The sequence below is a fragment of the Acartia tonsa genome, chromosome 4 (genome assembly GCF_053477335.1).
Source record: "Acartia tonsa isolate MP-2025a chromosome 4, ASM5347733v1, whole genome shotgun sequence".
Lineage (NCBI taxonomy): Eukaryota > Metazoa > Arthropoda > Copepoda > Calanoida > Acartiidae > Acartia > Acartia tonsa.
The window spans coordinates 31,148,749-31,161,352 of NC_137263.1; the positions used below are offsets into that span (position 1 = coordinate 31,148,749).

At 39.5% G+C, this 12,604-nt stretch overlaps 1 protein-coding gene across 4 annotated transcripts; it reads right to left on the bottom strand.

Annotated features, from left to right (window-relative positions):
- Positions 1-2,856: 2,856 nt before the first annotated feature.
- LOC145316773 (uncharacterized) lies at positions 2,857-11,793 on the bottom strand. Of its 4 annotated transcripts, none has more exons than XM_080157503.1 (11): positions 11,658-11,793; positions 11,176-11,315; positions 10,646-10,893; positions 10,045-10,187; positions 9,504-9,562; positions 8,794-8,953; positions 6,524-8,539; positions 6,238-6,399; positions 4,463-6,068; positions 3,721-4,118; positions 2,857-3,325 (listed from the first exon to the last, which is right to left on the bottom strand). In XM_080157503.1, exons 2-11 carry the CDS (start codon positions 11,187-11,189, stop codon positions 3,176-3,178), a joined length of 4,956 nt encoding a protein of 1,651 aa, XP_080013629.1. In that variant the 5' UTR covers positions 11,190-11,315; positions 11,658-11,793; the 3' UTR covers positions 2,857-3,175. The 4 variants fall into 4 exon arrangements, with proteins under 4 accessions (XP_080013629.1, XP_080013627.1, XP_080013630.1 ...); XM_080157501.1 differs by having other exon boundaries at positions 11,163-11,315; XM_080157504.1 differs by having other exon boundaries at positions 11,176-11,287; positions 11,658-11,766.
- Between the last annotated feature and the right edge of the window lie 811 nt (positions 11,794-12,604).

A 12,604-nucleotide genomic window follows, 5' to 3' on the forward strand; every position in this document is an offset into this window, starting at 1 on the left:
CTTTTCTAATTCTTAGCATAAAATTTTTGTTTTTGTTTTTATTTAATTTATTTCGAGTTAAACATGAAACAAACTATGAATTTATGTATTTTTAAATGTTTATAATAGATAAATTACGAATAAGGTTGTTCTTGGTTCATTATGCTCTGGAGGCTATGACTGTAGCTAATGGATTACATTTTTAATAAATCTTATGGGTACAACCTATCTTAATTTATTAGTTAATATTATGGGATTTCTATCATGTTTCAAAATTGAGTGTTACACCCTGTATATTATACAGGTGTATCTATACTACCCAGCTTCTAAACAGTAAGGGTGCGTCTGTCATTACACAGCGAAGCGCAACATTAGCGTATAAATATCATACACAAAATTTTGATGGTTTTCTTCATTTCACCCATCTGTTTTTTATAACTGTAACTTGAGAATGTTAAAATCTTCGTCTAATTGTGAAACCGTCATTTAATTAAGCAAACGTGTAATCTATGAAGCGTAGAAGCTTAAAAACCATCAAATGAAATGTATGAACGTATATTTGAAGCTGTGAATTTTTCTAGAGATTTCAACATTTATTTAGATGGAGTCATATTAACATTATAAAATTTAGCTGAATGGGTGTTAAGGCAATCGAATTTGTAAAATAGATTAACCTTTAATGTGTTTACATGATTTTAAGTCAATTTATAATTTATGTATATTTTTTAAACATTCCCCCCCCCTCCCCCGGCCCCCCTCCTGCTGATTTTTGTCTTTTGCTAAAAAAATTCCTATTAGTTTACTTTTAACATCCAGCTAAACTACAAGGTTAATCATATTATTTTTTTAAAAACTTTTCCTTTACAAGCAACATTTGCCTTTATAGTCTTACAAATTTCTTTATTTTATTTATCTATAATACAAAGTAGCTTGATGTCTGTCCGTCTGTCCGTCTGTCCGTCTGTCTGTCCGTCTGTCTGTCTGTCCCTTAAGATCTCGGTAACCACTGAACCGATCGGATTCTACTCTTCAGGGAATATACCTACTGGTCCTGTGGTGGTTTTAGGCTATTTTCTTGGGGGGTGGGACACCCCCAACCCCCCCAAAAATAAAAAAATCCAACCCCCAAAAATTTTTTTTTTACATTTTTTGTAAAATCTCAGTAACTGCTGATCTAATTGGGCTCTACCCTTCTGGGAATATACCTACTGGTCCTCTGGTGGTTTTAAGCTATTTTCGTGGGGGGTGGGACACCCCAACCCCCCCAAAAATAAAAAAATCCCCACTTCCAAAATTTTTTTTTAAAAATTTTTTTAAACAAAAACCAGTAATTGGGGTGGGGGAACCCCATTGCAACATGGGGCGAAGCCCCCATGAATACCCCCCCCCCCAAAAAAAAAATCAAAATATATTTTTTTTAATTTTAATTTTTGTGTATGCGAACAACCTAGGTCTAATTTTTACGAATTGAAATTTTTTTGTATACGGCAAACAACCTGGGTTTAATTTGTATAAATTAAAATTTTTCTGCATAAAGCGCACAACCTGGGTTTAATTTTACAAAGAATATTTTTTTGAATATTTCTATTAAGGAGGGTTGACTTCCCAAAACTATATAGGGCGAAGCCCCTAGAGGCTAGGGGCGAAGCCGCTAGTCTTTTAATATGTAAATTAGATTAATATGATTTATGTCATTTAGACTGAAGAGGGTTCAACAAATAACTAAGAAGTATTAAAGACTTTTTTACTCAGTGAATTTATCTTAAATCTAATCCTTACAGTTCTTATTTTTTTAAATAGTTCTTCCACTCAATTTTTTTGCTGCTTTCTTATTCTAATATTGTCATCCTTGTTTCCTAATAATCTGTAGGTGTGTTTTTTGTAAATATATATGCAAAAAGAAAATTATAATAAACATTTTAATTAGAATAATTGTCTTTCAATAAGATATGATTCATTTATCTAAATAATAAACTTTTAAGTATCAGTGGCGTGCACAGTCATACATTTTTGACAAAATGAACCCAAAAATTCTGACAACCACTTAAAAAAAAATATGGACAGCAGGAGGTGTATTATTGAATTGTTAGGGAGGTTTGATGCACCCCCCCTAGATGTCAACTCCCCCACATAACTAACATACTATAAAGCGTCCTTTGACTGGTAAATTAAAGCACACAATTTTTTTCCAAACGCATCTTTACCGGAGGTGTCACTTTCTAACTTGACACCCACCTTGGCTGATTGAGGGGGTGTTTAGGGATTTATGTCGTTGGATACCTAGGTGGGTATATCCACCCCCGCCCCCCCCCCCCCAATCTGCACGCCTCTGATTATTTCCATAAATAGCGCAGCGGTAATAATATTCAGAAGTAAAGGATAAACTTAATTTTTTTGGTTAGTTTATAATTTAGCATCTTCGCTGATTCATTCTTCCAGCCAAACCTTTTCTCCAACCCCAAAATTGAATAGCCTTAAACCACAACAGGAACTACGCGAGGCTTCCCTAAAATTGAAAAACGCAATCGGTTCAATTATCGTCGAAATGTTAAGCTTGAGACAAAAACCTTAGTACTTTATATATTTCTGAGGTGTATGAATATAGAAAATGAAGATATTATCCAACCTTTACTATCAAGTAACAAGCTGTGCATGTGCGTGTCCGCCAAGATCTCGTTAATTGCCGGACCGATCGTAAAGCAACTATCGATTTTTTTGCCATTTAAAAATTTTAAATCTTAAATGCAATTATTTTTCCGTTGATTAAAAAATATATGTTCAATATTGTACCAATATTACAAAATGAATGTGCTCTTAGAATACAACCAGACAAACACAACATATAGAGCAACATCGCTCCTGAGACAAAACAAAAGATACAAAAGTAAAATTTATTACTGATACCAAAATGTATAACACGAATAAAAAAAATTCAAAAATATATTTTAAAAATCACTATGACTAGCTATAATACTTTCACTGTCTTTGGTCGCAAATCTGATAAAAAATTATGAAACAACTAAAATAATTGGCGAAACCTTACAAACTAAAAACCTTACAAACTAAATAAAAATGCGATCACTAAGTTGCCGTTACGAAATAACATAATATATAATAATGGATACTTTCTATATGATAGATAATAATAAAGCTCTGTCTTTCCAAGGATTTCATCATCCTTGTTATGAAATTATAACTATTTAAAGCACGCGGGTCCTACTTGGAAGCCAAACGCCTGTCTTGGCTTACCATAATCACTTGGTAGAAAATCTACCAGAGGAAGCTGGCCCAGCTTTTTAGTTCTCACTTCAAATATTGTCTTGTCTTCCACGTTGGACGTCTTGGACTTAAATAAAAAGATGAGGTTATCAGATATACAGTGATAGAATAACGTAAGACGAAATGTTTTAACCGTAACCCGAAGTGATACGGCCACGCAGAGTAAGGGCCCCTAACAGAAGTTTAAAGTATGCTTTTTTTTGTTTGCTTTAATCAAATATATTGGCCCATTTGGGGGGAGGGGGGATTAGTGGATGTCCAATATTTTTTATTTTTATGTTGTCATATAAAATATTTATAATCATATGGAATTGTTAGTTCAACACGAGAAAATAAAAACAAATTCATAGCGTCTTATATTTCAAGTTATTGATTACCTGTCCATGTGAATTATGAATTTAAATATACTAAGTCAATAATCATTATCATATTTTTTTGTGTTAAAAGTTAAATATTACTGACCTTGCATCCATCCATGAGCACGGCAGGTTGATTGGCCCCCTTTGCACTAAACACATCCTCATTCTCTCCCTGAAGCTGGATAGCGCTGTTATAGCTGGACTCTGCCTGGTCGTACCACGCGGCAGAGTTCAGGCAGGTGTAGGTGAAGTTCTGGTACGCCTCGGTGCTCATCAACCTCAGGAAGGTCATCTGAACACTGCCCATGGAGTCGTAGCTGATGCGGAAACCGCCACGCAGGGTTGAATACCACCCGTTGTGACTCTTCCTCCATGGAATGTTGGGCATCCTGCTGGCATGCACGTCAGGGTAGACACAGGTTTCACCGCCGGCTGTCATGTTGCAGTACACACGCACAGCGTCGTCGGTTACGCCGAGATTAGGATCTATCCAGTAGAAACCTGAATAATACAATCATAAGTGGTGATCTTTTTTACAAATTTTGCATTCATTTTAAAGTAATAGATTTTAAGAGGACAAAGAAAGTCCCTCAAAAAATCAGCATGTTACGTCATAAAAACGAGGGATTATCCGTCTCTTTTTCAGAGGGTTTCTTTCTCACTACTCCTCTACACATCCCTCATTTTTATGACGTCATTGAGGGACTTTCTACGTCTTCGATTTTAACATTAAATAGTTTGACTAGAATTTGGTGATATTTTTTCTTAATATTAATTTACAAATTAAAATAAAAATATTATAACCCGTGAATTTCAATATAAGATTAAAAACGTATGGTACTAACCATCTTTCATTTGAGGATGTCCATAGTGAAGGTCTTGGCAAGTTCTAGCAGGACTGTTCCTTGTACCTAGAGGCTTCTTCATCTTCTCCAGCTCTATCTTGATGTTGTAAATATCTGTGTACACAGTCACAAGATCAACCTCTTCATCAACCTGTGGACCATTCTTGGATTCAGATGTATCACCACGGATTTCTCTCTTGGCCCTGTATGAGTCTGGAGAATCTCTCTGGAAGAGAATGTCGGGAGGAAGGAGAGGAAGTTCACCTGGAGGCCCGGCAGGTCCAGGAGGTCCCATCAGACCTCGGTCTCCTTTAGGACCGGTCATACCTTCAGTGCCTTTAGGTCCAGGTGGGCCTTCAAGTCCAGGGAGGCCTGGCGGCCCCTCTGCACCTTTCATTCCCATTGGGCCAAGTGGTCCAGGCTCTCCTTTAGTGCCAGGCATGCCAGGGGGTCCCTTGATGCCAAGCTCACCCTTTTCTCCCATTTCTCCTTTTACTCCTGATCGTCCCATTTCTCCTCTGTGTCCCTTCATTCCTCTTCTTCCGCGAGACCCTTTCAAGCCACGTGGTCCGATGTCGCCATTTTTACCAGGAGAGCCAGGCTTGCCAGGAATACCAGGCATGCCTACGTCTCCAGCAGGACCTGGGTTGCCTACAAGACCTGGAGGACCCTCGGGGCCTGGTGTTCCTTGATCTCCAGGTGCTCCTTGCATGCCGGGTGGCCCATCAGGACCTTCATCTCCCTTTATGCCTGGTGGTCCAGCATTGCCTTGTTTACCTGGAGGTCCAACATTGCCAGGTTTTCCAGGAGGACCTTGGAGTCCAGGCTGGCCAGGGGGTCCAGGGTTTCCTTGAACACCTCTGTCACCTTCCTTGCCATCCATTCCAGGACTGCCAGGATCTCCCTTGATACCAGCAGGTCCTTGTTCTCCAGGTGGACCAGGGAATCCAGGAGCTCCAGGATTACCCTTAGGTCCCTCAACTCCTGGGGGACCTCTTGGACCAGGCCCTCCTTGTTTACCAACCTTTCCATCATCTCCTTTAGGTCCTGGTGATCCTCTTTCTCCGTGTTTTCCATCAATGCCTGGTGGTCCAGGAGGTCCAGATAAACCAATATCTCCCTTGTCACCTTGCTTGCCCTCAGGTCCAGGTGCACCAGGTCTGCCATCTCCACCTTTAGATCCAGGTAGACCCTGTTCTCCAGCCAAACCTGCTGGACCTGGAGGTCCAACCTTTCCATGGTCACCAACTTCTCCCTTGTCCCCTGGTATTCCAGGTTGTCCTTGTGTTCCTATGGCTCCTGGAGGACCAGTAATGCCAGGTGCTCCATCCTCACCCTTAGCACCTCTCCTGCCCATCAAACCTGGTGGTCCTTTCTCTCCAGGTGGACCAAGTGGTCCAAGTTCACCTCTGTTCCCTCTAGGTCCAGCACTGCCGACAGGTCCCATGTCTCCCTTAGATCCTTTGTTTCCCTTGGAGCCTGGTGGTCCTGGTTCTCCTTTGACACCATCCTCTCCAGGATCTCCTTGAGGACCAGGTGGGCCGGGAAGACCTCTGCTGCCAGGTAGTCCGTCTCTGCCGGTTGGTCCTGGGAAGCCGGGAACACCCTGTAAAAGAAAAAAATTAAGGTAAAGAATGAAAATAAAATCATTAATATTTTTTTTATAAATATAGATTTTGAAAGAGGAAAGAAATCTTACAAAGATATTAATTCATGAATTTATGTAAAAAGGATACACCGAATCTAAGTTTTAGAATAAGATAATATGAACTTACAATTTCTCCTTTTTCTCCAGGTTTGCCTCCAGCACCAGGTGGTCCCTCTCTTCCTTCTATTCCTGGAGGTCCTTCTATACCTGGAATACCTTGGGCACCCTTGTCTCCCTGAGGTCCAAGAGGTCCTGCTGGTCCCATCTCTCCCTTCAAGCCTGGCATACCCTAAAAAATAAAATTGATTGTTAATAAAAAAAAAAAAAACTCTTTAAGAATAGAAAATTAATTTGAAATGGAAAAAATCCTTGAACTTAATTCTTAACAAAAAATATGATCAAAATCTACTTACAGGCAATCCAGGTAATCCTCTTTCTCCTGGGAATCCAGGCAATCCAGAAGGTCCAATTCTTCCAGGCTTTCCCTGTGGACCAGGTGGTCCAGCAGGTCCCTCCTTTCCAAGATCTCCAGGTCTACCAGAATCTCCAGGTACACCAGGCGGTCCAGGAACTCCAGGTTCTCCCACGGGACCAGGTTCACCCATAGGTCCAGGTGGTCCAGAAATACCAGGGGATCCCGACAGTCCTTGTGGTCCAGGTTCTCCTGGTGGGCCTCTCTCTCCTGGTGGTCCAGGAACTCCATCCTTACCAGAAAGTCCAGGTATACCAGCCTCTCCTCCTGCTCCTCTTGGACCTTCGGGTCCAGGTGTGCCCTGTTCTCCCATAGGACCAGGAGATCCAGGCTGTCCTGTTTCTCCCTTTGGACCTCTGATACCCATACTTCCTCTGTTACCAACTCTACCTCTGAATCCTCTTGGTCCGTTTGCCCCTCTTTCACCAGGTATTCCTTCCTTTCCTCTTTCTCCTTTGATTCCAGGTTTACCATCCCGACCTTGACTTCCTTTGTCACCCTTTTCACCAGGACCTCCAGGATAACCAGCAAATCCAGGTTCACCAATCTTACCCTTTTCTCCTGGTGGACCCAATGCTCCAGCCTCACCTTGAGGCCCCTCTGACCCCTTGGATCCCTGTGGACCTTCAGCACCAGGTATTCCAGTAGGACCAGTCATACCTCTGTCTCCTTTCACTCCCATGTCTCCCTTGATTCCTTCAGGACCAAATTCCCCCTTGTCTCCTTTATCTCCTTGCATGCCACGCTCTCCTTGATCTCCCTTGACACCTCGTGGACCAGGAAATCCAATAGGACCATTGTGTCCTGGGGGACCTTTGTGACCTTTAGGTCCAGGTTTTCCAGGATGCCCATTGTTTCCAGGCATTCCATCAGAACCAGGTAAACCAGGAAGTCCAGGTTTTCCTCTTGGTCCGGCTTGTCCTGGAGGACCTAGGGGTCCAACAGGGCCAGGAGGACCAACTGGTCCTTTGTTACCAGCTACTCCAGGTGGCCCAGGTGGGCCTTCAGGACCTTCGTTACCTTTAAGACCAGGCGGTCCTTCTGTACCAGGTATACCTGGAGGACCAGGCAAACCATTAATACCCCTTGGACCTGGAAAGCCACGTGGTCCCATTTCTCCAGGAACACCAGGTAGACCTGCCTGCCCATCCTCTCCCATCATTCCTCGTGGTCCTTCAGCTCCCTTAGGTCCAACATCTCCTTTATAACCTCTGTCTCCCTTTTGTCCAGGAAGGCCGGGTAGTCCTTGGATACCAGGCTCTCCTTTATTTCCAGTGGGACCTGATAAACCTCTCTCCCCATCTCTGCCAGGCATGCCAGGTTTTCCTTCTATACCAGGTGGTCCCATTGGTCCTTTCAATCCCCTAGGTCCTGTTTCCCCCATTTCTCCCTCCTCACCCTTGATACCAGGTGGTCCTGGCATACCGGGCGGACCAGTTACTCCAGTCAAGCCCATAGGTCCGGGAGGACCCATTAAATTTTGCATTGCTTGAGAAATCATATTTTGCAGTGAATTGTCGGGTCCTTTTGAATTTCCAGCGTCAGTGGGTATAATAAGCACATTTCCAGGTGGACCTGTTATGCCATCCATCCCGTCCAAACCATCTCTTCCAGCATCTCCCTTGGGTCCCGGAAGACCAGGTGGTCCTGGCTCTCCTGGAGGTCCACGTTCTCCCTGTTCTCCAGGAGTGGAGACAAAAGTTGGTTCAACAACTGTGTCCACAGGCTCCTCCTCAACTCTCTCCCTCTCTGTAAATTCCAGATATTGTTGGGGAGACAACCCTTCTCGGTCAAGAATATCATCCTCGTCCATGCCGCGGTAACCAACATTGGGCTGGTCATCCTGCGGAGAGTGGTTGGCGGCTGGCAAGGAATGGCCGCAGTTAGGCACGTAGTCACGGCAAATGTTGTAAGCATCCTCAGGATTAGGAACGATGGTCAGAAGTTGGACCTCACCCTATACAAAATTAAAATTAAAAAAAATATATTCTAATTTAGATGAAGAAAAAAATAGTATGTATAATATGAATTCATACAACTATATCCGGTAATATTTGCTGATGTTGAAAATATAGAGAGAAAATATACGGCGCAAATACAAATGTTTTTTTAGTAGGTTTTTCTTTCTTTATAAAATATTGGTTACTATGTTAAAAACTGTTTAGTAAAAGCAGAATGTCAAACTGATTTACGAAGAAGATCAAAACTTACATCAAAATATCCTTTGTCATCAATTTCTTGACCGAAGATGATGATTCCATCAGTCTTGAGGTCTGCCCTGGCCCTCCTGATGGCCTTCGTGTCCTGCTGCTGACAATTCAGGATGGCCGTGGCACTGTTACCCTTCACACTGATGCCAAGGCGATGCCATCTGGAAATATACATATGAATAGATGCGTGCAGAAGTGGCAAAAATTAAGAGGGTGGATACACCCCCAAAATAGTCCTACCACCTATAAACCACTTGTGTACAGGTACACGCCCCAAACTTACCCCTCAAATAAACCTAAGAGAGTTGTCTATTAAAAAAAGTATTATAAGTCACACCACCTTTAATCTTAAGTGAAGTGAAATAAAAGATTTGAGTGCTTTAATTTACAAGTAAAAAGAGGATTGTTTGACTTATAATAATGGTGATTGTTTCTATGGGAATGGACTCCTAGGGGCTCGGATATAACCACAAGGCAAAAAAATAACACCCCTCTTAACGCCCCCTGGAATTTGGTTTAAGGGGGCTGTCAAAATCGTATTAAAGTTTTATTTTATTTTCCTTGATAGGCCATTTAGTGTGTAACAAAATAATAATTAATAAACAAGTAAGTTGGAGCAAAAGGAAATTATTTCTGTCAGTTGGATAGGCGTGTGGATATACTATATATATGTGGAGAAGCTGCAACAATAATAATAATAATAATACTTACTCGTTGTCTTTTAATTTGAGCTGAAATCTAAGTCTTGCCTTTTTCCCATTTTCTTCACCCTACAAATATTTTTTATTTTAATAAAAAATCACAAAACCTTCTACAATCCAATGTGTGTGTGTGTGTGTTTGTGTATAATCGCACCAACCGTTTAACCGATATGGTTCACCTTTACGGTAAAACTTCCTATAGGTCTAGGGAAGGTTTATATCTATTTTCGGAAGGAGTGCCTCACCCTCCTATAAAAAAAAACCCACTCCTAAATAAATTGTGAACGTTATAAGATTAAAATTAGAAAATAAGGGTCACCTCCTCCCACCATTCTCTCATGTCCTTAGAGACCTAGCTACCAGTGAATAAAAAATATAATTCTTAAAAATGATACTCAATTTATAAATAAAAAACTTTAATTTAAAGATTAAGTCATATTTCATGTAAATTTCTAACCTATTAAATAGTCAATGTTTGTAATTTCTAGCAAAAAATCCAAATTTCGTTTTTACTAACATAAAGTTTGATTTTGATTAACATTATGATTTACCTTATAGATAAGAACAATTCTTCTTGCAATTTTGACGGATAGCAGAAGGTTTCCATCCGCACTATACACTGTGAATAATTCTCCGCGGGATCTTCCAGAAGTGCGGAATACAGAGAGGATAGAAAAGTCGTCAGGAAATCCACCTGAAGAAAAAATATAATTATTAACCATTTTTAAAACATGCAAACTATTTACTTAAATTTAACTATATAAAAGCTATGTCATTGTTAAACTTATTTGTTGTTGTTGACTGAATGTTTTAGAAAAAGAGGCATATGAACGGAATTCTTATTTAAATTTGTAAATTAATCTCATAAAAAGTAGTCGAAGCAAGGATGACAACATCCATAAATAGCGAAGAACAAATAAACAATGATGAAGAACGGGCAAAGTGGTGATCTAAATCATATATTTAGTGGCCAGAAAAAAAGGGAGAGAAGGATGTGAAAAATTACAAAAACTATATAAAAATTGGAGCATGATCAACATAACGATGAATTATTTAAATAGCAGTGGAGAAGATTTCCTCACATACCGTAATTGACTGACGGACGAACAGACAAATGTAATTATAGAGTAGCTTGACTTATAAAAAGTTTACCTGGAAAAACTGTTGCAGTAGGTACAGATATCACAGATTTTTTCACCAGCTTGTAAGCGGTGTCAGCGCCCTTGTGCCCCTCCCGAGTCTCGCAGATGCCCGTCGTCTTCACTACGGCCTCGTGTTGGTCGAGGCGGAGGGCGGCCAGCAGGTCGACAGGAGCCGAGCCAGGCGCGGACGCTGCCACACCTGCTACAAGCCATTGCAGACAGAGTAGAAGGGAGGAGGCAAAAATCAGGTAGGCATTTCTAAACATAAATTTTTATTTTTTAAAGAAATTCTAAACAGACTATTCATAAATTGTAGTCAACAAAAAAAAAAGATTAATTTAAATAATATGACTAGAAATAAAATACCTAATATGTTTTTTTTTAATTTTAGGATTTTAAACCCAGGAAAAATTAACTTCCACAATTTTAGAAAATAATATTTTGAAATTGAACTGTTTATGAGAAAAGATTAATTCCATTTTGTTATACATAAGCATTACAAATATTTATCAAAAATATTCACTTACTTATAAATCTTACCGGGTATATTGCATTGTGTCATGCGGGCCCCAAAGTCACCGCTGACACGTTGCATTCGTCTAGTGGTGTGTACTGTCCAGTATCCAGCATTGCTTGAGACAACCCTCAACACCTCCAGTTTAATAATTAACTCTCTAGCCCTGCAGGGGTAACACAATCATGAACTATCCAAAAAAAGCTTAAAAGCGACGTCAGTCCGTCCGAAAGACCGTAACAGATCTTATTGTCAATTTTGGGAAATCATAATCGTCTTAAAATTTTCAAACTTTAAGTAAAAAAAATTAGAAATGAAATATTTACCACCAAATACAGCACTTCAATGATTATATTATAAATGGTTTTTAAATATATTTTTGTACTACAATATATATTAAAGTTAAAGCCATTAAAGCAAAATATAAAAGTTTTTCATGCTTTCTTTCAATTTAATAAACTTGATATAATTCATAAAGTATCAAATATGTAAAAAAAAGTGTATGTACCTTGAGAAGGCCGTTTTACGGCCAACTCAGAGACTAGCGTCTTCCTTACTTCAAGATTTCCAATTAACTGCCGCCTCCGTCAGCTTAGGCGAGAGAATGTCAAGTCTCAAGTGATTCACAAGGAGCTAGCAATTTTACTTTCACATAAACATATCCCTCCCCTATTATTCATCATCCCCTTTGCCCCAAAAATTATATTTTTCTTAGTTTTTCCCCCCAAGATATTATGTTATATATATAAAAGCCTCCCCTAAATAATCCCTTTGTGTATTGCTTTATTATTGTGTGTCTGTCATCAGGGAGATAAGGATAAAGATTGCATTAATTAATCTATATCCCTTTCTTTCCCCCAATAATTTTAAGCTTTCAAATGCAGAATATGACACATAATAATTGTTGGGTAGATTAGTTTTTTATTCTTTACCCTATCCCTGATTCCCTGATGTGTTATGAAGTATGAAAGTTGTAAATAGGTCACACATATGCAGATAATGGGCTTGAAACAAAATAAAATTGTCTTAACCCATAAGATATTTATTTATCTTGTTAATCAAATGAAAAAAAAAAGTTAAATGAAATCAATGAAAGCTATTTTCAATGTAAAGTTAAAAATCTTAAATTATTTCTGTATAAAAGGTTAGGTCAATTACCTCTCCTCTTACAAGATACTTCATTCCTCAGATGCTATTGGGGTTCAGGTCCTTCTTACATAAAAATTGTTAAACAATTGTATCGGCCATTCAGTGTTTAATCAACATAATTCTGTTAGATAAAGTAGCAAGCTTTTTTGTCTGTAGCGAAGGATCTCACTGACGATATGGTTCTCCTTTACAGTTAGGCTTCTTGTAGGTCCTGATATGGTTTTAGGCTAATTTATTGTTAAAAATAAGTCTGGGTATAATATTAGGCCGTTTTTCTGTCCCATATATACCCCTTTGAATACAGAG

What these genes read in the sequence shown, in the direction of transcription:
- LOC145316773 (XM_080157501.1), bottom strand. Translation starts at nt 11,230, where the DNA reads ATGCAACGTGTCAGCGGTGACTTTGGGGCCCGCATGACACAATGCAAT. An exon ending in CTCAAATTAAAAGACAACGA is followed by an intron (nt 8,954 to 9,503) that starts GTAAGTATTATT and finishes GTATATTTCCAG; the next exon opens with ATGGCATCGCCTTGGCATCA. An exon ending in ATGACAAAGGATATTTTGAT is followed by an intron (nt 8,540 to 8,793) that starts GTAAGTTTTGAT and finishes AATTTTGTATAG; the next exon opens with GGTGAGGTCCAACTTCTGAC.